General features: G+C 34.6%; 2 protein-coding genes and 1 pseudogene across 7 annotated transcripts; 1 reads left to right on the top strand and 2 right to left on the bottom strand.

The window, feature by feature from the left end:
• Nucleotides 1-5083: 5083 nt before the first annotated feature.
• On the bottom strand, nucleotides 5084-6894 carry LOC105123175 (eukaryotic peptide chain release factor subunit 1-2-like; annotated as a pseudogene).
• Nucleotides 6895-8624: 1730 nt separating this feature from the next.
• Nucleotides 8625-11915, top strand: LOC105123099 (ubiquitin thioesterase otubain-like). 3 transcript variants are annotated; one of them, XM_011022587.1, is made up of 10 exons: nucleotides 8625-8830; nucleotides 8924-9075; nucleotides 9197-9262; nucleotides 9358-9441; nucleotides 9547-9669; nucleotides 10397-10449; nucleotides 10669-10718; nucleotides 10791-10891; nucleotides 11237-11520; nucleotides 11604-11915. In XM_011022587.1, exons 2-9 carry the CDS (start codon nucleotides 8938-8940, stop codon nucleotides 11501-11503), a joined length of 882 nt encoding a protein of 293 aa, XP_011020889.1. In that variant the 5' UTR covers nucleotides 8625-8830; nucleotides 8924-8937; the 3' UTR covers nucleotides 11504-11520; nucleotides 11604-11915. The 3 variants fall into 3 exon arrangements, with proteins under 3 accessions (XP_011020889.1, XP_011020890.1, XP_011020888.1); XM_011022588.1 differs by having other exon boundaries at nucleotides 8626-8830; nucleotides 8928-9075; nucleotides 11615-11915; XM_011022586.1 differs by having other exon boundaries at nucleotides 8626-8830; nucleotides 11615-11915.
• Nucleotides 11916-13177: 1262 nt separating this feature from the next.
• Nucleotides 13178-20986, bottom strand: LOC105123098 (protein MEI2-like 4). Of its 4 annotated transcripts, none has more exons than XM_011022585.1 (15): nucleotides 20701-20986; nucleotides 19869-20064; nucleotides 19620-19686; nucleotides 18362-18679; nucleotides 17768-18198; nucleotides 17502-17660; nucleotides 17211-17327; nucleotides 16978-17126; nucleotides 16487-16584; nucleotides 16225-16413; nucleotides 14996-15644; nucleotides 14649-14733; nucleotides 14452-14520; nucleotides 14038-14217; nucleotides 13178-13778 (listed from the first exon to the last, which is right to left on the bottom strand). In XM_011022585.1, exons 2-15 carry the CDS (start codon nucleotides 19944-19946, stop codon nucleotides 13620-13622), a joined length of 2748 nt encoding a protein of 915 aa, XP_011020887.1. In that variant the 5' UTR covers nucleotides 19947-20064; nucleotides 20701-20986; the 3' UTR covers nucleotides 13178-13619. The 4 variants fall into 4 exon arrangements, with proteins under 4 accessions (XP_011020887.1, XP_011020885.1, XP_011020883.1 ...); XM_011022583.1 differs by having other exon boundaries at nucleotides 16021-16413; nucleotides 20662-20984; XM_011022581.1 differs by having other exon boundaries at nucleotides 16021-16413; nucleotides 20701-20984.
• Between the last annotated feature and the right edge of the window lie 5638 nt (nucleotides 20987-26624).

The raw sequence follows: 26624 nt of genomic DNA, 5'->3' as shown, positions 1-26624 counted from the left end.
CACAATGGCTAGAGAGATCACGTATATAATGACCAGGGAGAGCTTGATATTAATAAGAACAACCTTTAGAGGGAGTACGAAATCGTTGGGGTGGAAAGCTTTCCATGTCATTTTACTCAATCTCCTTCGGATAATATAATTGTTATTTAGCCAAGGAGGTAACTCGTGGTTGAAAAACTGGGTATGAGGGTGTTATATCGTGTGCCAAAACTTGCTGAGGTGGCAAAGTCTAGTTTTCTCATTGGGTTGCTGACACAACTTGAATAAGGACTTGCATTTGGTTAATAAGTTATTGAAATGTTGATTGAGTAGATGTAATATCAACTGTGAGGAGGTCTGTGATACATCCCATTACAGGTGTATCTTGATTGTCTATCATTAATAGTAATTAAGGATATCAAAAACCAGTTCTAGAAAAACCAACAAGGACTTGCACTTTGTGATAATGTTTCAAAATCCAATGTGCTCAAAAATAAGATTTTTTATTATTTGGATGATGGTTAATCATATATTCACGTTAATATTCAATTCTTTAAAGCTAATAAGGTGGGCAATTGATGGTAAAAATCCTAAAACCTATAAAATAGTCTATTTTAATTGGATTTAGGGAGTCTCATGTGATAAAATCAATAACTTTTACAAGAGAGATTGCAATAAATGAGAAAATACATTTTGAGCTATATGAATAAGAATGTTTATTTTTGTTTTGGTATGATAAATGTCTCGCGATTTAAAAGTATTAATGTCTAAAAAATAGAATTTATAAACTTTTTATTTGAATAATTCATAGGGTATTTATAGCTACTTCTAAATCTTATTATTTTGCAAGAGTTAAAGGGTTGAAGTATTTTTATTTATTTTATATCCACTATTTTTATAATTATCACCGCTTTAATAACTATTTTCACTGCTATCATCGATCATGGTGAGATTTTTTTTCAAAAAAAAATATGAATATTATTATTACACCAACACTTTCATTTCCACCGACATAACTTTTTCACAATCTTCACCGCTTTTTTCCCACCATCATCACTATTTTTCCACTGAAACCCCTCTTAACTATAGAATTAAACCTTTGAAAACATATTATTGTTATTACCATGCTATTATTACTACCATCATCTACCTTTTTTTTCCCTGCATGACCATTAATATAACCACTTCTATTTTTTTTATTATCAACATCCTTAATGAGATTATTTTTAATTATTATTTTAAAAGCAAGACAATAAAAATTTTAAACTTCATTATAAATTTTAACTATTGTTTCAAATTTAGTATTGGAGTTGAAATATTATTCTAATTTTTTATTTTTTCATTATAATAAAAAAAATATCTCACTCTTTTAGTTATTGATATATTTTATATGGTATCGTGGTATATGATATTTTTTAAAAGTATTTTTTATTTTTAATTATATCAAAATAATTTTTATTTTTTAAAATATAAAGACATTGAAATCATTAAAAAAACTTCTTTTTTTTTCTTTCAAGATAACAAATATATCTTTAAAAAATTTTATTGCGATCACGAACACCTTTTTATTATTGTATGCATTGCACCGAGTATCGAGCGCGTTTAGAGACAAGAAACATCTTCTTCTTGACGAGGTTCGGCGGTTTGACATGGACTGCAATTTGCATGTTTTCTTTTCGCAAAACACTAGAATGACTGAATGCTGGCTTTCTGTCATAATCTTGAAGAACGACAATAATTTGCAAGCTGATTAAGATGACTCGGTACATTAATTTCCATTATTGGAGAGATATTCTCACGATGACTTATTAAAACTCCATTGCTGTGACTTTTGTTGAGCGAATTCCATGTGTCACCTCTAATTAACTATGTCTGCATCGTGCAGTTTTTTTTTTGCTTTTTGAGTGTTTTTTTTATAAACATTAAATATATCATTTTAATATTTTTTAATAGTTTAAATGAGATGATTTCAAAAATAAAAATTTTTATTTTAATATATTTTTAAATAAAAAATTATTTTAAAAAACACAGCATACACAATATTAAATATACACATAAAGTCTAGCCAACAATAATAATAATAAAAAAAATCAAGAGCTTGCTGATCCCTCAAGTTACTTCAACTTGTTGATCCCTCAAGTTACTTCAACTAACCGACAATGATTTATCCATACACAATTATTTTTGAGATTTTTTTTAAATTAACACAATAAATTAAAAGTTTTGCTAGAATAATACATTTTAAAAAAATTCAATAAAACAACATATTTTTAGCTTATCATATTTTTAAAATACAATATTTATTAAATATTATTATTTCTAAGCGTGGTAATTGCCAAACACCACTTAAATATACATGAATTATGATATAGAAATCACACCCAGAACATTTTAGTATCACTACATATGCATACATCAAATGTAATTTATTTTCAAGTGAGACGATCGAGTTCGACTGAAGGGCTAGAATTCGAATCGCCACCATGCTATTCTGTCAAACAACCATGAAGATAGGTTTTACGCAGGGAGTCTGACCTTAAAACAACCAGTCTTGGGGTGGTCGCTGACTTCCACAGCCATATTCCCTCTTGACTAAGACCAGCGATTACATACTGGATGACTCAAGCCCAATGCGATCCTCCAGACGGTCCATGTCATTTTCCGAGGTTATAACCTATATAGATTATGCAAAAATGGGGTCGCTAAGCTCATAGCTACCTTTGCTTTTGTAGTTTTCTTGATGCAGTCCCAATCAATTGATTTTTTTTTTAATATGACCCTCCTATTTAGCCCATATTATTCAAACAAGTTTTTCCGTTTCAAATGTTGAATTAGTCTCACCAGTGGGATGCATTTCATAGTTTTTCTCTCTTTTAACCTAACATTGAGTTGTCTATCCCTATTTTAATAAAATTATATTAATTGATTATCAAAACTATAACATTCTTTTTTGTTATATTTTTGTGACTGAACCATGACCTGGATACAGCTAAATTAAACATGGAATAGAGGAGAGAAAATGAGTGATGGATGCTGATTGTCAAGCTAACTCGGCATTTAATATTTTAAGTTATACAAGAAGACTAATTTAAATAAGGTATTTAGAGAGCCGCATCAAGAAAATTAGAAAGAGGGATGTTTGAGCTTAATAATCCATCAAAATGGTGAAGCCCTTCTACTGAATAGCAAGATGGTTTACGGCCCAAGGAAAACAGTGCTTAAACTAGAGCACGCTGAACGTGATGCAGGAGAAACGCGGTCCAAGCTTAGGCCCTTCCAGGTAATCAGAACGAAGCAAGTTACAAGCCTACAACGTGTAGATATTTGGTGGCGGAGATGAAATTGAAGAAGAACGGACCAATTTTACAGAAAGAAATGATGTTTTTTTTTGCTGTGGTGATGGGTTTGTGAGGATAGCAAACGGGAAGAAGAGTTTTGGAACTGATAGCCTTCGATAGTGAGGTTGATCAAGCTTGCAAATCATGAAGGAGCTCAAAAGAAACAAGCACAAACCAAGTTTTTGTAAGCCTGGACTTGTCATGGCTACAAACCAGATAATTATCAGCAATAATCCAAATCGAGTTCGTCAATTCAATAGCATTGTGGCAGCAACAACAGAGCGTTGGCAACCATAAGCTTAGCAGATCCTCTGTAGAACAGACGCAGTGATGACAGCAGAAAAATGGATCAGCTTTCGCTTTCCGTAATTAAAAATCATGCTTAACTGCAGATCATTCAGCAGCAATATCAAAGGACAAATACTGTGAAAAGTAAATTATCGCTCAGGGAGCCCTGTAGCTCAGCTAAACAATTAATTAATTCTTGTGTTTTCAAAGACTATTATTTAATTTCTATATTTTCATATTCAAATTATGTTGCTCAGAATTGGATACAAGAATTAGATATGGTTACGGATTCAAGTATTAAGTTTTTCAAATTTAAGATCTTTGGATACATAACGTGGGTTAAAAGTCGAATAATGCTATAATATATACAAGAATTGGGAGAATGAACCGAAGCCATGAGAAAGGTAATGGCAACCCAAGCTGAGAACCCCAAACCCAAACTATATTGCAGCAAAGACCAAACCACCCTAGAGCCTCAAAGATGAACATGTGAGAAGTCAAATCGAGCACGTCCACAGTCCAGAGAGCCTGGGTCCATAGTGCCAAAACAGTTCTTAGCAACCAGAGCCGAGATCCCCAAACCCAAACCATATTGCAGTAAAGACCAAATCACTCCTGAGTCTCATAGACGAACATGCGCGAAGTCAAATCGAGCACGTCCACAGTGTAGAGAGCCAGGATCCACAGAGTCAAAACAGTTCCTTTTCACACGGTTTAAATTATCAGTCATATCTTTTCAGATTTTTTTTTTTTTCAATTAAGGGTCATTTTTGGTAAGAATGATGAAGAGATTGTAACATATTTAAGCAGAAACTATATGCCATGAAGAATGAGCAGGTAGAAGGGGAAGTTTGACTAGAAAACAATGCATTTTTTGAAACAAAATACTATGAAATTAAACATAGTGGACAATAATCAAAAGAATATTTAATTATTTTTAATATTACAATAATTAATTACTTAATTTTGATAAACTGAAGGATTAGATTATAATTTATAGTTAATTCAAAGGCAAATTAGCCCATCCAAATAAGAGAAGTAACAGAATAGTTGGATTCGATTTAAAATTTAAACAGCATACTTGAAATTTGAACTCTGCATGTCTAGCGCGCTGGCAGTCACAAATGTGGCTCGTTCATTTATGTAAACTAGCAGCAAAGGAGATGGAAGCTTCTCCGAGAAGAGAGGATTTTCAAGAAAGAACTATGAAGTTAAATACCATGATATAAGAACATAAAATCCCATAAATTTAAGCATAACAGGTTTTTATTTGGATTTTGACCATCTAAATTACTCCATAAATTCTTCTGCTTGTTATCCTACTTACTAAGCATGGAAAAAACAAAAACATCATAAAGAAGCAGCTCATAGAAGCATCACTTTCCACTATTAGCATCACACTGAAGAGATTTTTTATTGTCTTTTGGCGGAAGCAATGAAAATCTTGACGCTTACTTAGAGTCTTCACAAATTCCTGGTTAATCAAGTGATTTAATCTCCAACTGATAGCGAAGGATCCCTCCAAAGCCACCAAATCCTCTACAAAAATGAGATCTTCCTCTGAATTTTCTGTGACAATCTCAAGTGAGCAACCGAATGGCTTGTACACATCCTCAAACCGTTCCAGAACAAACTTTTCGTCTTGTACCTCGAAGTCGATGAAGTGATTGAATCCTGGAAGTTGTTCTGATCGGCATCTTGCTCCCTATTCAAATGCTTTATGATAATCTCATCCATCTTGGTGTTTTTCAACACATACCGGTTTATATCCAATGAAATCTTCCCAGATCCCCAGACCCTTCACGGGATCCTCCAAGCCATACACAAACATCCTGAATGACTTCTTCCAAGACTTTCCAATCAAGCGCGTCTCCAGTACGTACTTCACGTTGGATAGAATCTCCAAGGACAAGTCAATGGCTTGATCGAAACCCCGTTTCTCCACCACACGAAACATTTTCAACTTTTAACACTTCAGCCTGCAGGCGAATATCAAACAAGTCAGATCGGCTCAGCTCTGTCTTAAACCCAGCGGAAAGTATTAATCCAGCAACATTGGGAAGTGATGTAGTATAGTAATACCGAGATTTTCCCTGTATAGAATATGTGAGAGATGCTTTCATGAATTAACAGGACTGAACAAAAAAAGAGTCTCGTTAGATAAATATATTGACTTAAAATATCAATAACAGAATATTTGACTATGGAATCGGGTTAAAATTTTACAATGAATTAATTCTAAAGGCCGTTTACGCATGGGGAGTGACTGCATTGCTCATTAGATTGTTGGATCTCCTGAAATTAAATTTAGAAATTGTTGTTTGGGTCAATTTTACTATTTCCCTAGTTATTTTTGAAGTTATTATTTATTTTTGGATTTTGTGTTGATTTTCTTTACTGAATTTTGTTTTCTAGTTTAGATGAAAAATCTATAGAAAAACATAATAAACTTTATTAGAAAGCTGACTTGATCAAATTATTATTTCAATAATAAAATAGAGTTTTAGTGTTCTCGGTGTTTTATCCTTAAATCAATCTATTTTCTGTCTCCTTATACCCGGTGCTGTCTTGTTGTGCTTTCACATGAAGGATCTATAAAATGCTTTATAGAAAGTTCTGCTGCCTTCCTAATTAACATAGTAGTGGCGGCTTTCTGTCCGTCGACGATCAAAGCGGAGAGCTGATTGACCACCCCTACCATGTTTCTATGGGAGCTCAACAGTTAACTTGCTAAGTACCTCTCTGCTGTTGCCACTTAATGTCCCCAATAGACTCCCACATAAATAACAATAAATCCAAACTTTCCATCAGACCAGGAGCTCATGCAATGCTTCTGCATGAAACTTCTTGTCACAGAGAAAGAGAGACTGACTGATAGGCTTAAAAGGTGCAAAGGAAAGAGTAAACTGCTTATCTTTTCCATCTTCATACAGCCGATCCAGAGTCAAGTACCAGTCCATTGGTGGCGATCTCGGTGTAAAGTTTAAGCTTCTGTAGGCATGAGTATTGCATCCTGTACAAACTTGATGCTCGTCCTACACTTGATGTTGGCCGCGATTCACAATTCCTTGCTAAGCATTTTTGTAACTTTACAGATCTGATCCCATGAAGGACGAGAAGTGAAATCATCTCGTTCTTTCACCTGTCTTTTCCTTTTCCACATCTCAATGCTCGCGTTAGCTTCTCGAATATCTTTCCATTTAGAGTGTGATTCTAAACTGTGGAAAAATACGTTAGCTATGAGCCAACCTGATAAGAGAGAAGTGTAAAGCTTAGTGACGAGGCTGGAAAAAATCTCGGAGAGAAGGAATGGAGGTGCTTTTCATTGACATATAAAAGTGTGCTCGGAGAACTTGGTGGGGGCGATGACTCTTGTTAGAAAAACACTTCGAAGTTTTTAGTCAGTATAATATATGTATAGATGACAGAGAAAGAGCTGTGTTTGTATCCAGAGAGAGAATAAATGGTATTCTCTTGGACTCAATTTTTTTTCAAGTTCTGTATTAAATTTGTGTTGACTTCTGCGTTGTCTAAAAACATAGAATTTAAAAAGATAAAGCTCAATTTATATGGGTTTTTTAAAATTAAACAGCTAAGATATTTAATTTAAATATCTAGGCTATTTATAGATATATTTGTGGTAGTAGCTTTTTGATGTATCATCAGATCCCCTAAGTTTTGGTGACACCTTTTATATATACAAGCTGTAATAAAAAATAAAAAATAAATAGTTTGTAGGCATAGCCATAGAGTATAGCCGTGGGCTTCCGTGGGCTTGGGGATGTTGGGGGTGTTATCACATATAGTCAATGACATGGCTGTATAGGTGCAGTCATGGGTGTAACCGCTAGTATAGTCACATGGAACATAGTTATTGATAAGTCTTTAGGGTAACCATAGACATGGTCACTGTCATAGCAATCAATGCATTGAAGTTTTGTAAATTATGAAAAGAATTTTTTAAAAATAAAAATAAATTGACTTTTCTTTTGGTTTTTACAAACAGTTCCAATAATAAATTCTTAAAAGAAAGATTAAAGTTGTTTTTTATAGATTAATAAAACTGAACGGGAAGGATTTGATGAGCCCGACCATACCTATAAGAAAAATAACATGATACTTAAGTCGATGTGATATTTGTAAAGGATAATGGGGAAAGTGAGATGCATCTATGTAGAGAGAGAATAAAAGATATTATCGAGACTTAACCCTGTTCAAGTCTTGTGTTGTGGTATTGTCTAGACATAGAATCTAAAAGGACGAGCTACGACAAATTTAAAGTTTAGAAAAATAAAGTTATATTTATATGGATTTTTTAAAGATAAATAACTTAATAAATATCTAAAATATTTATCAATATATATATATATATCGAATATTTATCAAAATATTTATTGAGTTGTGTAAAACACAAATAAAACGATTTATAGGGGTAAATATTGTTCACTTTCAGGCATCAAGATATCCCATTCCAATATCTCTTCAGTAATGACGATATCCTCTTAATTCCATGCATATATTGCTAATTAATTAAGATTCAAAAGAAACAAAATACTAGAAACATTTTTAGAACTTTTTTTTTTTGTTCCTGTTCGAGAAACATTAAGATCGTAATTGAAATAGAATAAATTTTAGCTACCAGTGCATGCTTTTTTCAATAGAGATATAGGAAAAGGAGAGAGAGAGAGAGAGAGAGGTTAATCCCAGGAAAGATGATTTATTTTTTTAATATAAATTTTTTTTTGTCACTAAATTTCTCTGTTACCTATTTCTTACAGGTAGGTATATCCTCTCACAGTAACAAAAGCCTTTCTTCAATGAGCACGGAAACGTCGGTTCAATATCGGTGACAATTAACTGCAGTGGATTTATTTTTTCTTTATTATTGTTTTGTTTTATTCACATGATAATTTGGAGGGGGGGGGGGGCAGGGGGGAGCAGCCCCGCGTAAATATGACATCTGTGCCTAATTTAATCGCCGGTTCCGTGCAGCTAACAAATAAAATAAAAATAAAAAAGCGAATTTGCCTCTTAAAATAAAATCTAAGTAGAGAGCGATAATAAAATAAAAATCAGGTACTGATAACGACAGAGAGAGAAAGCGGTTTCTTGCTTTCAAAGTAGATCACCGAAGCAAAAATAAAACCCAATTTTTAGGAGAAAGAATTAATTATAGTTAGGGTTTCAAGTTCTTCCCTTCTATTGACCAGAATCTTGATTTTCAGGTATATATGTGTGTTTATCGTCAGCATTGCTATCTGCACTTTCATCTTTTGCAAAATCAACTTGCTTTGTTTTGTTTTGTTCCTGTTATAAAGAAAGAAAGAAGAAGATGCAGAATCAGGAGGGACAGTTAGCAGCAGATGGAGAAACAGAAGTGACTTGTGAAATCGAAGATTGGGCAAATTTTGGAGGAGGAGATGGTGATATTACGCAGCAGCAATCTAGTGTTCCATTTGTTGGCGACAAGGCAATTCTTCTTCTTCTTCTTTTTTGTTTTTTGTTTTCCATTCCTGTATTATTAGTTCAGCTTGTTTGTTTTTCAATTGAAGGATATTTTGGGTGATTGAATTTTACTTTAACTACTACAGGAGCCCTTGTCTGCATTGGCTGCTGAATATCAATCAGGCAGTCCTATTTTACTTCAGAAAATAAAGGTGGTTTTCTTGTTATCATCATCATTGCGTGTTCTTCTTTGTTCTTTATGGTTTTCTTGAATTTAATGATTTGTTGATTGCTGCTGCTTGTGTAGGTGCTTGGTGACAAGTATGTTGCAATTAGGCGAACACGTGGAGATGGGAATTGCTTCTTTCGCAGCTTTATGTTTTCATACCTAGTATGTCATTGTATTTTGTTGGTTTCTATCCTTGTGCCTTTTGTTGGAGGGAGCACCATATTTGTAATTTACCCTCTTAAATGAGCCGTGGTTTTCTTGAGATAGGAGCATATTTTGGAGAAACAAGACCGTGCGGAAGTTGATCGAATCAAAGCAAATGTTGAAGAATGTAGGAAAACACTGCAGAGTTTGGGTTATGTGGACTTCACGTTTGAGGATTTCTTTGCGGTAAATTTATCATTTACACTCTGTTACTTTATGCAGGATGTATGCATTATCCTTCTTTGAGCATTTTTTGACATCTTAAAATGTTTCACTGTGTGCCAGTTATGCAACAAAGACATTGCTTACGAATTGGTTCCTAGAGTGAACCAAAGTCAATATTAATGCAAATGTACAAACAAATTTGTAGCAAACTGAGTTTTAGAATATGATGTGAACATTTGAACTCCATTCTTGTAAGTTCAATTGATGTGATGACTTGGAGTAATATTTTCACTCTTGACCATCTTGAGATATGATGGAGCTGTGTTCTGTGCATTTTACTTGAATATGCTCGCTTGATTTTTATTTCTACCTCATATGAGGTGGATTATTAGGAAATGAAGGCATCGATGTTAAGAACTGCTTGAATAGCTTGGTCACATAAACATTATGGAAAACGAAGATTGACCAGTATAATATTTATTCTATGCTTGGGACACGGATGAATTCAGTTGAGTTGATGGAAGTTTTAATGTTTCATTGAAAAGTTGATGCCTCTAAAAGTTAACTATCTTGTTTCATGTCTTGCTTTAATCTCAAGGTAAGATTAATTTTTATTTGAATTTTCAAGCAAAAGTATTTTAAGTTGTATCAAGCTTTCTTCATAAAAGCTTCCAAAAAAATCATACCTTCCTTCAAGGCTTTTATGCAAATGATCTGCAACTCTGGTTTTGTTGTCAAAAAATTGCAGTTATTTCTTGAGCAGCTGGATGATGTTCTTCAAGGAAATGAAACTTCAATAAGGTGCCCCTTTTCCCTGCTATACTATGCGTGTTAGCAGTTAGGAAATACAGCTTACTTTGGGATTTTAACCTCTCTTAATTACTCCCCAGATCCTGTATTTTTATTTGCAAACATGAGCTGATGTAGTGCTACTCAGGGCCAAAATATTAGGTTCTGTTTATTAATGCTAGTCAATTGACCATTTGAGTTTCTAAATATTAATTCTGTTTTCTTTTGCAGTCATGAAGAGCTTCTAAATAGGAGTCGTGATCAGTCTGTATCAGACTATGGTGAGTTACTTGATAAAGTGATGGTATGGATTGATGTTTTGGCTCCTTCTCCTAACAAATTCGGTTGGTTAGTTGTCATGTTTTTCAGATTTGTGACCTCTGGTGAAATAAGACGACGCTCAGAGTTTTTTGAACCCTTTGTATTTGGATTGACAAACACTACAGTTGAGCAGGTCTGTTCAATGTACTATAGTTTCTGGTATTACTTTCAAACATTTTCCATGCTTTGTCAGTTTTGTACATTATCTAAAAAATGAGGATGAATTGTTAGCTTTCACTAGCATAACTTAAACCAATGTCCTTTACATCGAGTCCACATCTCTCCTTACTTGGCCCTTTGTGTTAACTTTTTCAAAGTTTTACATTTCAAACCATAATTTTTTTTAATTACTATTTTGATGGCTCTTCTTGGTGGCAAGTTTATTATGATAAGAAATTCAGTATCATATATTTCAGAAATCTAATAATGACTGCATAAAATATTGGAGTTCCCAATTGATTTATCTGTTTTGCCTTAGTTTTGCAAGTCATCAGTGGAACCTATGGGTGAAGAAAGTGACCATGTGCACATTACTGCACTATCTGATGCATTGGGTGTACCAATTCGTGTTGTATACCTCGACCGCAGCTCTTGTGATACAGGTGGTGTCAGTGTAAATCATCATGATTTCGTTCCTGCACCTTGCAATCTCCCAGGTGCTACTGGTGCTGGTTCTGAGAACATCAATCCCTTCATTACCTTGCTTTATCGTCCAGGTCACTATGACATTCTCTACCCAAAGTGATACCTTTTTCCATTATGGTAAGCTGCTCTCATCCTTTTGGTCGTCATGGTGCCTGGGTATGGGTGGGCAGGTGGACATATTTTTATGTTATTGAGTCTAGCTTGTGTGCAGGCCATTAATGATGTCCAGGTGATGGAGGCTGTCAAGGTAAATTTGAATGGTGACAAGAAGCACAAGCTTGCAAGGCAAAGTACTTATTCTCATCTGTATTTTGTGCTGTACCTTGTGATAAATGTTCAAATGCTTCTGAATTCTCTGAGTGGAGACCTTAATGCAAGGTTGCCTGAAAGTAGCGGGCAGTCATCTGTTACAATTCAGGATTGAGCATGTCCTCACCTGTGTTTAATCATCTTTGTGAAATTTTATTTACTAAGAGAAAGGAAAAGAAACACTGGTGATTCTGGAAAATCTTTTCATTCTGTTCGATGCATGCTATCGCACTTTTCCTCCACTTTTTCAAAGGCATCAAACATGGGCAAATCTGAGTTGCCATAATGGAGGCTCAAGTACATGCATAGAGGTAGGAATGGTCTTTCGCCTCTTTGGTCCATTTTGGAGCTTGTCATATAGGTGTAAAGTGCTCACTTTTTGGTTCTGGGAAATTTGAGGCCTTACCGAGGGTTATGATCTATCAATCTTTAATAATTCAGATAAATCTGAAGCTAATTGCAGCCCTAAAACCGCCCTATGGTGGGGGGCTGCAAATGACCTGACTCACTCTTGAGTTGCTCAAAGCTCCGCTTGTTAAGGACTTGGTTTGAAGTAGAATCCAAGCATGACAAATTTTAAACGATGCGAGTTTTATGCTTTCAACTCGTTATGAAATGAGAACACATCAAAGATAAAACTGCTTTGGTTAATTTGCAAATCGTACTCTGGTGGATGAAGGTCGGAGCTTGAACATGCTCCGGCATCCCTTGGGAGCCAACAATAATCCAACAAAACCCTCCATCGAAGTACTTTATTTTTAAGGATCTATTTCTACATTTCTAGGTTACAACAAACAATGCAAGGTCTTTTAATTTAATTTTGAAAATTTAACTTCAATGGTCTGCCAAGTAAATTATCAACATCCTTTTCCACTGTTATACTATTTTTACTTCTTGTAACGATTTACTATTATCCTCCCTCTTTTTTTTTTGTTACGCCTTCAATCACAGTGGTAAATCAATTGTCGAAAATATTTTATTCTGCCATATTCTCAGTGTTTGGGGTGATACCTATCCCTTCATGCTTTTCAGTCCTCGTTTAAAAAGAAAAAACAAAAAGGGAAAGGGAAAAGTATTTTTGAGTAGAAGTTTCTCAACGCGGCCAGCATGTAATGGTGAAACAGAACGGGGTATGGCATTTCACAATATGTTGCAGGTGAAGATAACTCAACCAGCCAATCAGGACTCCAAGCAAATAGCACAAAGAATTAACACACCTTATTCCGAGAACGGTAGCCCCCAAAGAAGTCGGCGGTGCAAGCATAAGCCGTTCAACCTACCACCAAGTCTATCCCTCTATGTGCTTGCTGAACAGAAAGAATTCCTTTACTGAATCAATCATAGATATGAACTAGGATGCAACATCACGTTCCAATAAACAGCCCATAAACTTGCGTGGTTCCAGAAGAGGAAGAGACATAAAAAGCTATGGGCACTATCATTAAGCAAGAAAGGCACACACGGGTTCACCGCTTCAAATTTTTTTAAAAAAAAGGTCTCTGACTACGGTATATTTCAGCGAGAAATTACATCTGGGATACAAGCCCAACATTCGAAAGCAAACAAAACCCCGGGAAATACAGAAGCCTCCGGAACCTCGGCAAAAAGATCCCTTATTGTCTCAGAAACTCCTATACATACTATGTTGTGTGTGTGTGTAGATTACTCTCAACAACATCCAAAATTTCGAAGCCCCACCTGATGCTTCTTTGTCTAACCATTTCAGAATTCTATGAAAATCTGAATAAAATTGGAAATTCAGTTTAGGTCTGGCTAAGTCCTATAATTTTTAAGAAGCTTCTCAAAAGTTGAAAAAAGTCTCTTTTTAATCAGCCACCACAGGGGCGGCGCCGAACTTAAATTACTCAGTCCTAAGAGGTTAGAGCCCACAAAAACAAGTGGCTTGCTTAATCAGACTCCTTTCCTGAACCTGACGAAGCATCCCCATTTGAAGAATCCTCCCCACCTGCCAGATTTGATGGGCTTCCTTGCTGGTTCTCCTCATGGATGATGGTTTGGGGTTTCCCAGTTCTAGTTCTTACATTAACCCCCATTGGAAAGGGCACCTGCCAATAAAGACAGGGTCAGCATGAAATTACTTTCATTCTTTTCTCTACGACTCTACCATAGTACCATTAAATAAGGAGGATTTGGTTGCTCTACAAGACTGAGGCCCATTTTCTGGGCATCGCAATAAATGAAAATTTTTCAGAAGCACAAAATTCCAACCACATTTAGCAGGATTTCTACGTTCTGTTTTATGTTCGTGTCAACAATGAAACACAACTAAAATCCAAATTGCCACACTTGCTGTAATGTGCATACCTGGTCACCTGCATTGGGTCCGTCAGTATTGAAGAGAATGGGTCTGCATCGCTTATCCTCATTCATCAAGCTTGAATTCTGGAAATGTGCAATGAGAGCTGCTTTTCCTTGTATGCGGGCGTATGCAAGCGATGCTACTTTTTCACTATTGAATTTCTCCCATTTCTTTCCATTAAATGCCTGCCATAATTTTAGTTTCCTTTTAGCTTTAGTCTTTGCATGTAACCTTTAGGGATAAATTTGCCATTGGCCACCCTTATTTCTATAACTACACTACCCACCCCTACCTCATGATCTTGTTGCAAGATGACCACTCCACCGTAACATTTAGGGTAATTGGAGTGGTCAGAATAATAAGGGTGGTTAAATTAATTTATCCAATCTGTTACAACAGTACAGTTACACATCACAAACCTGATAGAATGGAATTATTTGTCTGGGATCAATCATGTTGATAAACGCATACCCAACATTGCATTTGTTCTGCAAGAGTTGTTAATGTCAGGCATTGCATATTGAATGAAAGTTTATTAGAATACTATGGTTTTCCCACAATTCATCTTTAACCTTGAAATTAAAGGGCAACCTCTCTAAGATAAAAATGCACTTGCCTTAAAATCAATTGGTAGGTAAACAAAATTGTAAGTTCCTTTATGGCGTTCATCGATTGCAGCCAGAAGCATTTTTGAAGTATACCTGCCACCAACACCACATTGTCAGTGTTAAAAAAATAACATAGGCAAAAAAGAATTATTGGCAACATTTTAATTGAAATGTAGTAATAGTGCAAGTCTTTCTTGTTTTTTGAAGTTTGTTCTAAGTAGAAATCATTGAGCATGCCTGGACTTCACACTTTCATGGAATACAAGTTACTGTTCCAAAAACAAAGTTCCAGCAATAAATAAATAGCAGCCAACAAGCAGAATATAATCACGGATTGAAGTTAGGTACCACATACTTGTTAGGAATATTCTTTATCATAAGTGTTGTTCGGGTGTCTTCCCCTTGCAATATGCGATCAATGTCAAGCTCGTATTGTTTCTTGTCTGCCTGACTAATGCTGCCTTCATTTCTACGGCTTCTAGCACGTTCACCAGGAGCATCAATTGTATTAATCATGGGAATCATTTGGCCTCTGCCAGGAAACACCATGGACCTCTGTTGTTGTGATTGGAACCCAACATTTTGAGGGGGCATTGGAAGTTCCAGGCAGTTTCCCCCAACATGAGGAAACATCTTAGGGGAGAGAAATTCCATGGAGTGCAACGAATTATTGGAAATCCTCATGCTCCCAAGAGAACAGGGATGGAAACTGGAAGCATCAGGAGATTCCCCTGCATATGCATGCTGTCTATCCCAGAGAGAAGGATTGACAGCTGGCACAGATCCCACATGTTGGTTATTGATGGGTAAAACAGGATTAAGCATAGAAGGTGGTACTCTAGGAGGTCCATGCAGCCGTGGTCCAGGATGAGCTACAGAAATTCCATTGACAAATGATGGGGAGTTTGGCCAAATCATGCCTGGGGGCTGGTGATGATAGGAGTTACCCCATGTATAGTGATTTCCAGGTCGAGAGCAGCTTCCATTTCGGGCAGATCCAAAAACTGATAAAAAGGAGCAAAGGCCAGACAAATGAATCTTTGTGAGAATTCAAAATAGCAACAAATAATCACCAGTATTCTTCTGGGCCAGAAACTCAATCGTTTAACATGTATATCTTTCTATCATCTCAATTTTAATTATCTGCATGTGAAACTAGCAAATAAGTGAATCACATGGACGCAACGAAACCTATAAACCTTGATCTAGAAATTCCTGGAGTTCAATGGATAAGATAGGGAAGTTTGAAATTTTGATTCAAACTAACTAATAACTTTCAGTATTGTTAGTAGCCCCACTGGGCTTTGCCAGCTATATGAGTCAGAAAACTGATAAAAACAAATGAAAAGACAACTTCAGCAAGGTATCCCTGGCAATTACCTCCTTCACTGAATTCAATTGGGTTTCCATTTGGGCTAATTCTGGCTAAATGCCGGGTATCAATTCTTTCAAGTGGCCTTGGATTGATGTTTGCAGCCATTGCTCCAGGAGAGTTGCAGTGAACACCACTATTTAGACCATCATACTCGGGAAGTGAATGAGGATGAAAATTTAAAGTGCTCTGGATATCAAATTTCAAATGACCTGGTGAGTGACTGAGCTCAGCAAAGCCAGTTTGATTGCCAGCTGATTCAACTCTTGAAACTGAGGACATGCTGTTAGGAACGCTAGAAGAGATTCCATGATGCAATGCAGATTCCAAAAACGGGGCATGTGTTGCAGAGGGTGCTCCCAAAATAGGCCCATTATCCATGGCAGTGGATATAATTGTTCCTGTTAACAATGCTTCTTGAGAGACATGAATATTTATTTAGTGAGTAGGATATCTCATTTCCAACAATCTTACCGGAGAATCCAGTAGTTGAGTTATTGGGAGGACTGCTCTGCTGCAAGAAAGGCCTAAATTCATCTTGTTCCAACTCGGGAGGAATCTGGTGCAATAAACTGCAGCCAAAAACCAAAATAAACCTAGACTTTAGCAACAGATCCTAAGAAAAGCCTAGGTCCATTCAGCAGAAATGATGAACCAGCTACTAGTTGAATATTGGCAACAAAAAGTAATAAACGGTAAGGATGGAGTGGGTCTTGCATTTCAATCTTGCCATGCAAGTATAGATATTGAAATGTAAATGCGAACTGGGATACCCATTGATTCTGTCTGCTTAAAACTAATGTTTTTGGCCTATTTTATCCCACCCAAACATGGAAAGAAAGGAAATATTTCTGCTACTCGCCCACTTGCATTGGATAGGTAATCAAAATAAACAAAAGCAAAAGTAGAAAGAAAGTATGTGGGGAAAAATAAATGGAGAGTTAGTATGGTTGGACAATACCCACCGTCTCAAACCCCCTGGACAGCTTGCTTCAAGCTTAATCCGCTTCCCAGCAATATCACTCTTGTTCAAAGCATGAAGAGCAGCCTCTGCAGCTCTCACATCATAAAATTCAACAAATTTGTCATGATTTCTGTGTGGGGTTCCATGAATCTGCAATGCAAGAGCAACGTGGGTTCATGCCTTGGTCGTAGAGTTTCTCAAGAACAATATATGAAAATCAGCAACCAAGCTCACCTCCTTGATCTCTCCATAGACACCAAATATCTGGTGAAGATCGTCGTTTGAAACAGAAGAATCGAGGTTGAACACAGCAAGAGTGCCCTGGTTAAAATCTTTCTCTGAAGGGTTGTCCTGACAAAAGTAATTAGAAAGGAAACAGGTCATGTAACAAGATTCATGCATGTAAATAAAAGTCAAAAGTATGCAAGAGAGTACAAATCCTAACAAAGGGACTGCCATTCTGATAAAGTAACGTGATTATGGACTATGAACAACCATACAACCAGGAAAGGCAGCAAAATCCACCTTTGGAATTGAGTAATGAATGTCAAGTTTCCTACGTCTCAAAGGCCTATTCTGTAGTGCTTTCATCGCATTTTTGGCTGCTCTAATATCGTAATAGGAAATCATAACAAAACCTCGATGCTTGCAAGCCGTATAAAGTGTACGAATATCACCATATTGCTGCTCATTCAATATAAAAAAAATCAGTGAAACATTCTTTGAAGACAAATAGCTCAAGTTAACAACATGGGTGGAAGACAAATTAAAACACCATGTCAAACACATACCTCAAATACAGCCCTTAACTCAGACTCTTCAACATTGCTATTTATATTTCTCACAAAGAGCGTTCTAGAAGGGTGTTCACCATAAGGTTGTTCTCCTGCCACTGAAAGATTGCATGCCCCCAGCTGACCATTAGAAGCTCCTCCATGAAATTCAGAGTCAATCTGGGCCACAGAACCATCATCCCCCAAATCCATCCCCCCAACACTGCTGAAAAAGTCCAAATCCTCCATATCATCTCCACCACTGGGATGGTTGATATTTTCTACTCTATCAGTCACCCCACTAAATAAGTCATCGTCATCGGGAAGAAGGTTTCCAATGGTTTGGGCCTCAATTTCTTCAAGAGACTGAAAAGGTTCCTCTTCCTCGAAGTGAGAGGCAATGGTATCAACAGAATGGCCATAAAGAGAATTGGTTGAAGATAATCTCACTGCATCAAGAGCATGAAACTGTAGATCAGCATGCAGTATCCCAAAAGGAAACTACATCCTAGAAACCAAATCTGGATATGGGAAAGGCTGGCATGTGGTGCACAGTTTAAATTTTTGTGGACAAGGTGTGCAAAAACAAGCCAACTGAGAAAAAAAACTTACACTTCCTACTAAATAATTCTGATAATGAGCTTGAGAAGAGACTATTCTCGTGCTGAGCTGCCATCGCATTCACTTTGCCAACTTCTGCAAAATAAGATGCTGGCTGTACATTCAAACTGGTCCCTGTACCATCATTGTCCACAGGTCTCAACAAAGTCAAGGACCGACTTAATGCTCTCTCTGCTCCCACTGCATGCTTATATAAGCTATGATTCATTTTCTGGTCATGTGTTAGGGAAGGCTGAGGATGCTCAAGCGATTTAACTGACTCCACAGCTACAAGTTTCTCACTGGGTGACAAGACATATGATTTCCCAACTGCTCTTCAACAAATAATATCAGTTTCTATTCCATAAGAAAACTCGTTTACCATAATAGAAGAGCTATACCACCTACCAATGACATAATTTCACAAACTGATCATGCACTAAAAAGACTAGTTTGGTACAGAATTTAGAGACAGCAATAATTAATTCCATGGTAGAGTACATTCTAAAATTCTGATTAAATTTCAATATGGAACCAGCCCCACCTATACCAATCAAAACTGACCATACAGACTACATTGTGCTTCTATTAAAAAACACTTTTGAGGACAGCAGAAAATCCAAGTGAAAGGAGCCGTATAAGTATACGATTTATGATTCCTTCTGGTTCCTTCTTTCTATAAGATTATTAGAGGCACATGATTGATTGACGGATCAAGATTAGATATTCATTAACTAATAGTATCTTTAACATGGTAGAAGCTATGGCAGGTCAATGAACCATATTCACAAAATTAAACCATTATATTCTCAATAACAACAGAATACATCATCCTATAGATGTCATCAATAGCAGTTTACGTCACCCTATACACGTCATCAATAGCAGCTTACATCATCCCATGGAGCTAATTCTTCATTTGCCAATTCAAGATACTTGATAAATTATTTAATGTACACGTGGCTTATTAGGGATCTGGGATACAGAATTGAAAGATATATCCAACCTTCTAAACCACACAACAAAATCATGAATCAACAAAAAGGTGAGAATCTAGAAACGATCAGATCCCAGTTTGGGAAGAAAGATAAAGAGTTATAAAGTGGCTGACTATAAGAAAACACTTGTGTTATGTCCTAGGAATTCACCAACATACTTAGCTGCCATACAAACAATTGCAAGTTCTCAATCAAAAAGATCTAAAGGTAACAGAAAAAAAAAGATTCATGTAATGGCAGTCCATCTGATGAATCAAAACCATAAAACCTACGAGTGTCTCGAATATACTGACCGCGTTGATCAGGCATTGTGTCTGATTTCCAAAACCCCACCTGCCTCTGCCACGCAGAGAAAACAAAATCAATCAATAACAATACAAGCAAAAACCACATAAAAAATCAATTAAGCACTACAGTCTACACCAATAAATAAACCCTTATAAACATACAATCTAACCATCAAACAAAATCAGAAATGATTAAACTAAGGATGAAACACAGAAAGGCACCACCAGTTGTACCTCACTGGGAAAGGAAGCATCTTCAGAGGAAAATGATGATGAAGACAAACCCTGTAAGTCCATTATTTCAGATGGCATTATGATTTGATGCCTAAAACAAGACTATATAAAACCCCCCCACCCAAAGAAAAAACTCGAACTCCGCGGTTGCATCAACAATTGTGTAAAAAATATCTCAGATGCTTCTACGGAAACTCTGCAAGGCAAAAATTTGGACAGTTATGGATAGCAAAGTAAGGCAAAACTAGGCAACTTGATAAAAGCACAGTATAAATGATAGGATTACAAATAATTAATTTCATTTATACCAAAATCTGCAAGTTGTTTCAGCTTAAGCTCTTAATTGGAAAGTAAGCAATTATAGCAAGTCAAAACAACAAAAACAAAATTAATTATTCCTTCATTTGATGATGATGATGATTCACACCAACCAAACATGGAAAAATAAATTCAATTAAGTTAAAACATTAATAAAAATTAAACACAGAATTGTTAATTCATTGCAAATTTTGCAGGTGCAATTTTCAAAAAGATCCAAAACAGCTTAAATTTAACAAAATCGAGTTACCTAAAACATTTTTGGACTCCAAAAAAATAACCGATCAGATAATCAAAATTACAAAAGCACACCTTGGAGCGAAACAAATGTAACCAGCAAACGGACCTCAATTATTAAATAACAGAAACAGACTCCAATTCACGGAGAGAGAGGGGGGGATACATAGCGGAGAAATGAAGAAAAGAGAAGAATTTAAACAGAGAGAACTCAAACGAGAGAGATCGAATAAATTACGGCTAAAGGAAAGGGAAATTGAAGGAAGAAGGTATCAACTTATTAGTAGCATAGCATCTTTGCCGTGTAAGATCCTCCCACCAAACACTGCCTTCCTTCCTTGATTCTCTTTTAATTTCCCAGCATTGCACGTTAACCTCCCCTATATTTTATTTCTTCAATTTTTTTAAATACAAAGTTCCTCTCTCTTCAGCTAAGAATCAGATTCTCCGGCGGTGAGAAACAGAATTTCCGGCGAGATTGAGACCTCTCGCCAGAAAGAGAGAGAATGGGTGTGGTTGTTTTTTCCCTTAACGGAGAAAAAAATGAGATAAAAATGAAAAAAAAAAAAAAAAAGGACGGTGGTTGCAAAAACTAGACCACTTTCCTACAAACACGAGACCATGAGAGAGAGATGAGGCTGGGAGACCGTTAAGACTTGATTCTAACGCCGTTAAGCATGAAAGTCCAATTATCCGTTGTTAGTAAAAGAAAGAGAGAGGTCTTTTTTCTGTCTTTGCCGTGCATAGAATTAGATTAAATAGATTATTACTAAATAGACTTGAAATGCCACGCTGGCATTTTCTCTAAAGCCGGTTAATTTTAAATTTGAATTATGAAATGACGACAATGGACATGGTCTGCTGCAATTCAGCCTTCGAAACGTTTATCACTTTAAATTGCGTTTCGTTAGTTTTTGGACAGCACATACGAGTATATAAATATATATGTGTGTGTGTGTAATTAGTCAAAGAAAATGTGACAAGATTAATTTTATATTATAAAAATTTAAGAATAATTTTCTGTATTTTTAAAATAAAAATTATAAAAATATATATATATTTTTGCTAGTTTTATTTTTTCCATAACATAAACAAAATAAATTTATGATTAGTGATTTGTAATTTTTTTAAACGTGTGATGGTGATTTTTTTATATATTTTTTATTTGAAAATATATTAAAATATTTTTTATTTTAAAAAAATATTTTTAATATTAGTATATTAAAAAAATTAAAAAATAAATTTTATTAAAATTCTATTATAAACATAGCATTAATCAGAATTTAAAAAAGTTTCAGATAGTTTTGGCAACAAGGGTAAGAGCATATACTGATAATATCAGTATATTTAGAACTCAAACAAAAAAATTAACTCTTTTATCTATAATTCGTTTGAAGATAGATAACAAGGACAAATATTGCGGTAAAAAAACTTTACCAGGGTAGGGGTAAAATATTGGTGGTGGTGTGATGGTTGAGGTCACAGGATTGGTGCAGTTTTGGAAACTCCTCCTTAATTTAGTGGGCCTTGAGATTCGTGAGGTGTTTAAATTCTTCGATAAATGGAGAATACTTAAATGTTTTTATTATTGAGAAATTATCCTGTGAAGCAGTGATGATTGGCGTGGGAAATTTGTGGCGGAGAAAGAAGAGTTTCAGGATTTTATTTGCCACGCGTAGAGTGGGGAGTGGATGGGAGTGTGATGGTACAGTAAGAGTCGGGGAACTTTACTTCCCCTGAATTTTTTGAATAATCATGGTTGATGTAACGTGGCTGGATAAACGGAGAGAGTGTCCTTAAGAAATGATCGTGAGTGATTTTTCTTGCCGTAGAAGTACTTTTTAAAATGATTTTTATTTAAAAAATATTAAATTAATATTTATTATTTTAATATAATTTCAAATTAAAAAAATCTGTATTATAGTACAGAACATTCGCAAAGTTAAATGTAAAAAAAAAAAAAGATTTGTGAAAATTAGTTCGCACGTGTGCAAAATCAATTTATTTTTTTAGAATATCTTTTCTCTTTTTGGGTAACGAATATTAGACAAAATCGATTGGCTGGCCTGAGTTTGGATCGTCGAATACTGGGTGGGTGCTGAAACTTTGTCCTGCCTTTTTTCTTCTTTATTTTGACAAAGACACCAATTCCAGTTTTCCCTGCTTTTTTTTTTCTTAATTATTTTTATTACAATAGTTGAATTTTATTACGGATCAATATATTTATATCTGTGGTCGTGAAACTTAAAGACCAACCGAACCTTTTGAGTTTAGCTGGATTTTTACTCAATAATACTTGTTTTAGCTTAATTATTAATTAATTAATTAGCGGAGCAAACTAAATTTGATCGAGTCCTTAAGATTCAATGGCTTTAAGATAGAATCTAGACCAGTTTAACAATCGATTTAAAGTTCAAACAATCAACGAAACAAACTAATATGGTCGTGTCCTCGAGATTCAATGGCTTCAAGATAGAATTTAGAACAATTTAATACTCGATTTAAAGCATTGGTAAGCGCTGGGTGTATCTTTTCCTGATTATTTTTAATAAATGACAAATATGCCATTTATTTCTTCATGTATAATAATTGCAAACATGCGTGCACGGATAAAGTTCAGGAAACCCAATGGGACAACAAAAAAAAATTGACTTCGAGCATACGTATGTATCAAGGTAAATTATAAAATATTCAAAATGCAAGCATTTATCAAATCTCTTGAGTCTTTGAACTAGTTCTAAACTTCTATACCCGTGGACAAATTTATCACAACATCAAACTAAACCCAGCTTAGTCACGTCCTTAATTTGTCTTCAGTGGCGAAGGAGATTGCCACCCTTGGGTCCAAAGATTTTGTCAAGCCTTGCATGCATGTTATACCAAGTAGTTTTTCCTTGTACGATGTAATCCAACCTATTATTTATTTTTGTACGATAAATCTCTTGGGAAATATAAGAAAATGGTATGCTACCATTTTAATTTTTGTTTTCGTGGGTTTTCCTTATTTATTTTATTTCTATAGCCATCGCACCTATTGTTTCACATTTATTATTTTTATAGTGCAATGCATCGTTGTAGTACACTGATTATTATTTTTAACTCGAAGTTCTTAACTCTCTTAGTTGATTTTAGTTTTAAGTTTCTTTTTAAAAAATATATTTTTTACTAATTCATGTTATATACTATTTTTCTACGTGGTTTGACATTCAGATCCATTAGAAAAACTGTATAAGCATTTGTAGACATGATTATGCATGAATTAAAAAAAATTACAATTTACTATGAAAGAAAAAACTGAAATAATTTTTTATGAATACTTTAATGTGTTTCAACATGTATTTTTAACATCTATCAATAATTTCCCTATGAAAGAAAAAACAAATTCTGAACATCTAATTTTGATGGCCATTAATCTATATTTTGGTTTTTAAAAGGGTTTATTGATAATAAAATACAAAGAAAAATAAATTTAGGGTTCACAAGCAATGCTTGTCTATATCTATATGTATATGTATATGAAAACACAAGACTTGAGGAGAATTCGATCACCTGTAAATAAGTGAAATAGCCTGTAGCTTGTCATGTGGCTTTCAATATACACGTATAATTATATATTTTTCTTTTTTTAAACCCTGTAAAATACAACTGTAATTATATTAAAAACAGTGAAAAGGATTCATATATAATAAGATATGATTGTTTAAGAGAGATCATAAAAAATTAAAAATGCATGATTGATAAATATTTAATTTAAAATTTGTGATTAGAGACACGATTATCTTTAATACATGTTCAATGAAAAATCATAATAGTAACTATTAATAGGGTAGAATTATAATGTTTGACAACATTTGCAATCCTTTGATTTTTTTTAACTTCAACGAGAAAAATACATCGTCTTGGCACAATTGCTAATAAGCTAACACGAAAACACAAAGAACATTATTTATATATCCCATAGTATAATAACAAAAAATTATTCATGAAAAAAAAATGAAAATATATGATTTGCAAACACTCTTACTAGAGGATACGGTTACAAAATTCTTAGTAAGTGTCAAATAAAAAGTTATAGTTGTAAAAATTGAAGAAGCAGAGTCGAAATGTTTAGCAACATGTGCAATATTTAAAGAGGTGTGATTTTATATCTTAATATAATACATGATTGTTGGTAAATAAAATAAAAATGTATTATATCTATATAAACACTATTAATTTACATGGTTTATAAACACAATTAATTCAAAAAATGTAAATATTCATTATAGACATGTATGCATAGATTTTATTTATTTTTCATTACATCCACAATCATATATAATAAATGATTAAATATTCTTGTTTGCTAGGATTTAAATTTAAGAGTACATTAAAAATAATAATAACATGCACACAAAGTGCTTATACCCCACTAGCCCGTGTAATATATTAATTGAAAAAACATGGAAAGCTTAAGAATAGTTACAGGCATAAGTCCTTTTTTTTATGATTTAAAAATAAAATTATAATGAAATTGAAAAAAAGACTTATTATACAATAAAATTCACTGTACTTGGGTGTTGCCGTATCCGTCATGACAAGATTAGTACCGGTTATGGAGCCAGGTGCGCTCCTATGGTTTTGTGATGCAGTATAGATGCACGAACAAGCAGTCGACGGTCATTCGCACCTGACCATGCATCTTGGATCACCATCTGGCGCACAAGCAGCCAATGATGTGTCACGCCTGAAGCGCCGTTCGAGACTTGCACAGCAGCTTCGTCTAGTTGTTTATTTAATGTATTTTTATCTGAAATTAAAATATTAAAATGATTTAAAAATATAAAAAAATAATCTGCAATAAATAAGAAAATTAATTTTTCCAAAATATTTAAAAAATATATAAAAAATAACCCTACTCTTCATATAGGTAGGCTGGCCATTGCATAAAATGACAGCCTAACTACATGCAAGCACATATAGTTTTTTCATGAAAGGGGAAGGCGTGTTTTGATTTTGAAACTGACACAGTTACTGATACTTGGACTCATTCGCCTCCTCCTTTCTTTTCCACGTGGAAAAAGTTCCTTGTCCGGCATATTTTCTTTGTCCTTTTAAGATCTTCTCCGTGGAACACAATATCCCTAGCCGCACTTAAAGCCCCTCAAATCAAAAGTTCGCACGCATTCGTAGCCCTGAGTTTCCGTGACGACTTCACTACTGAATTTTCAACAGATTTACGGCTTGAAAATTGCACAGCAATTAATTTATTATTGATGATAGAATTAAATAAATTATCGTGAGTATCATGAGAAATATTCTCTTTCAAGGAAAGATATGAAATTAGTCGATCACTATAGTCTATACATGCGTCCAGTGCAAGATGAAAGATAGAGGACGGGTCTTGAATTTATTATTATCCACTGTTTCGGATGTATCATGTTAGTACAAGAGATGCCGGACGAGAGAACAAATATACTTCCTTTTTCAAGTAAAAAAAGAAGAAATAATTATTTCGAAGGTACAAGTAGAAAGCGTGCATATACATTAATTAATTACTATGAGATAATTACGTTATTAGTATACTAATTTCATGCTAAGAGGGAGGCCCAATGGATGTTAGATACAAAGTACCGAGACTTTTCCTCAATAGAATGCATGAATTTTTAATTTTTCTTATCTGAGTTCATCAATGTTCTTAAAAATTACAATCAATTACTTATTTTAATGTTTCACTTACATGTTCTTTGACCTTTACTAAGGAATAATTGCAGTGTTAATGCACCAACTTTCAGATTTTCTATTGTTTTATTTTTTACTGTAGCACACCAGCGTCCCAGTCAAATACTTTTTATACAGATTTATTATTTTTTCTATTTATTTTCAAATGCTTGATTTTCTTTATTAGAATTATAAATATTCAAATTCCTATAAAAAATTTATTTATCATTAAATATATAGTTTTTAATCTCGAAGTAGAACTTATATAGCTCATCAACAATTACAAGGCCTTTCTTCTTGAAAGAACTTTTTAATTTAAAATACTTTTGTGTATCAAACATAACATCGATTTGGAGGGTATTTTCTTATTAGAAAAACACATAATTGGCACAATAAAAAATTGGTAACAAAATTAAAAAAAAAGAGAGAGATTAAAGTGAGTACTCTATTAAGATTAGGTGAAAGTCCATGCAGCAACAAAGGATATTATCGTACAGTGGA

The sequence above is a fragment of the Populus euphratica genome, unplaced genomic scaffold (genome assembly GCF_000495115.2).
Source record: "Populus euphratica unplaced genomic scaffold, PopEup_1.0 scaffold8.1, whole genome shotgun sequence".
NCBI classification, from domain to species: Eukaryota; Viridiplantae; Streptophyta; class Magnoliopsida; order Malpighiales; family Salicaceae; genus Populus; species Populus euphratica.
Note: the sequence above shows the minus strand (reverse complement) of the source record. Positions and strands in the feature narration are given on the sequence as shown.

Coding starts and splice junctions, on each gene's coding strand:
- LOC105123099 (XM_011022587.1), top strand. CDS start 8,938: ATGCAGAATCAGGAGGGACAGTTAGCAGCAGATGGAGAAACAGAAGTG. Junction 9,442..9,546: donor GCTTTATGTTTTCATACCTA/GTATGTCATTGT, acceptor TTCTTGAGATAG/GAGCATATTTTGGAGAAACA. Junction 9,670..10,396: donor CGTTTGAGGATTTCTTTGCG/GTAAATTTATCA, acceptor AAAAAATTGCAG/TTATTTCTTGAGCAGCTGGA.
- LOC105123098 (XM_011022583.1), bottom strand. CDS start 19,946: ATGCCATCTGAAATAATGGACTTACAGGGTTTGTCTTCATCATCATTT. Junction 18,199..18,361: donor AGAATTATTTAGTAGGAAGT/GTAAGTTTTTTT, acceptor CTCTTGATGCAG/TGAGATTATCTTCAACCAAT. Junction 17,127..17,210: donor TCTATGGAGAGATCAAGGAG/GTGAGCTTGGTT, acceptor CTTGCATTGCAG/ATTCATGGAACCCCACACAG.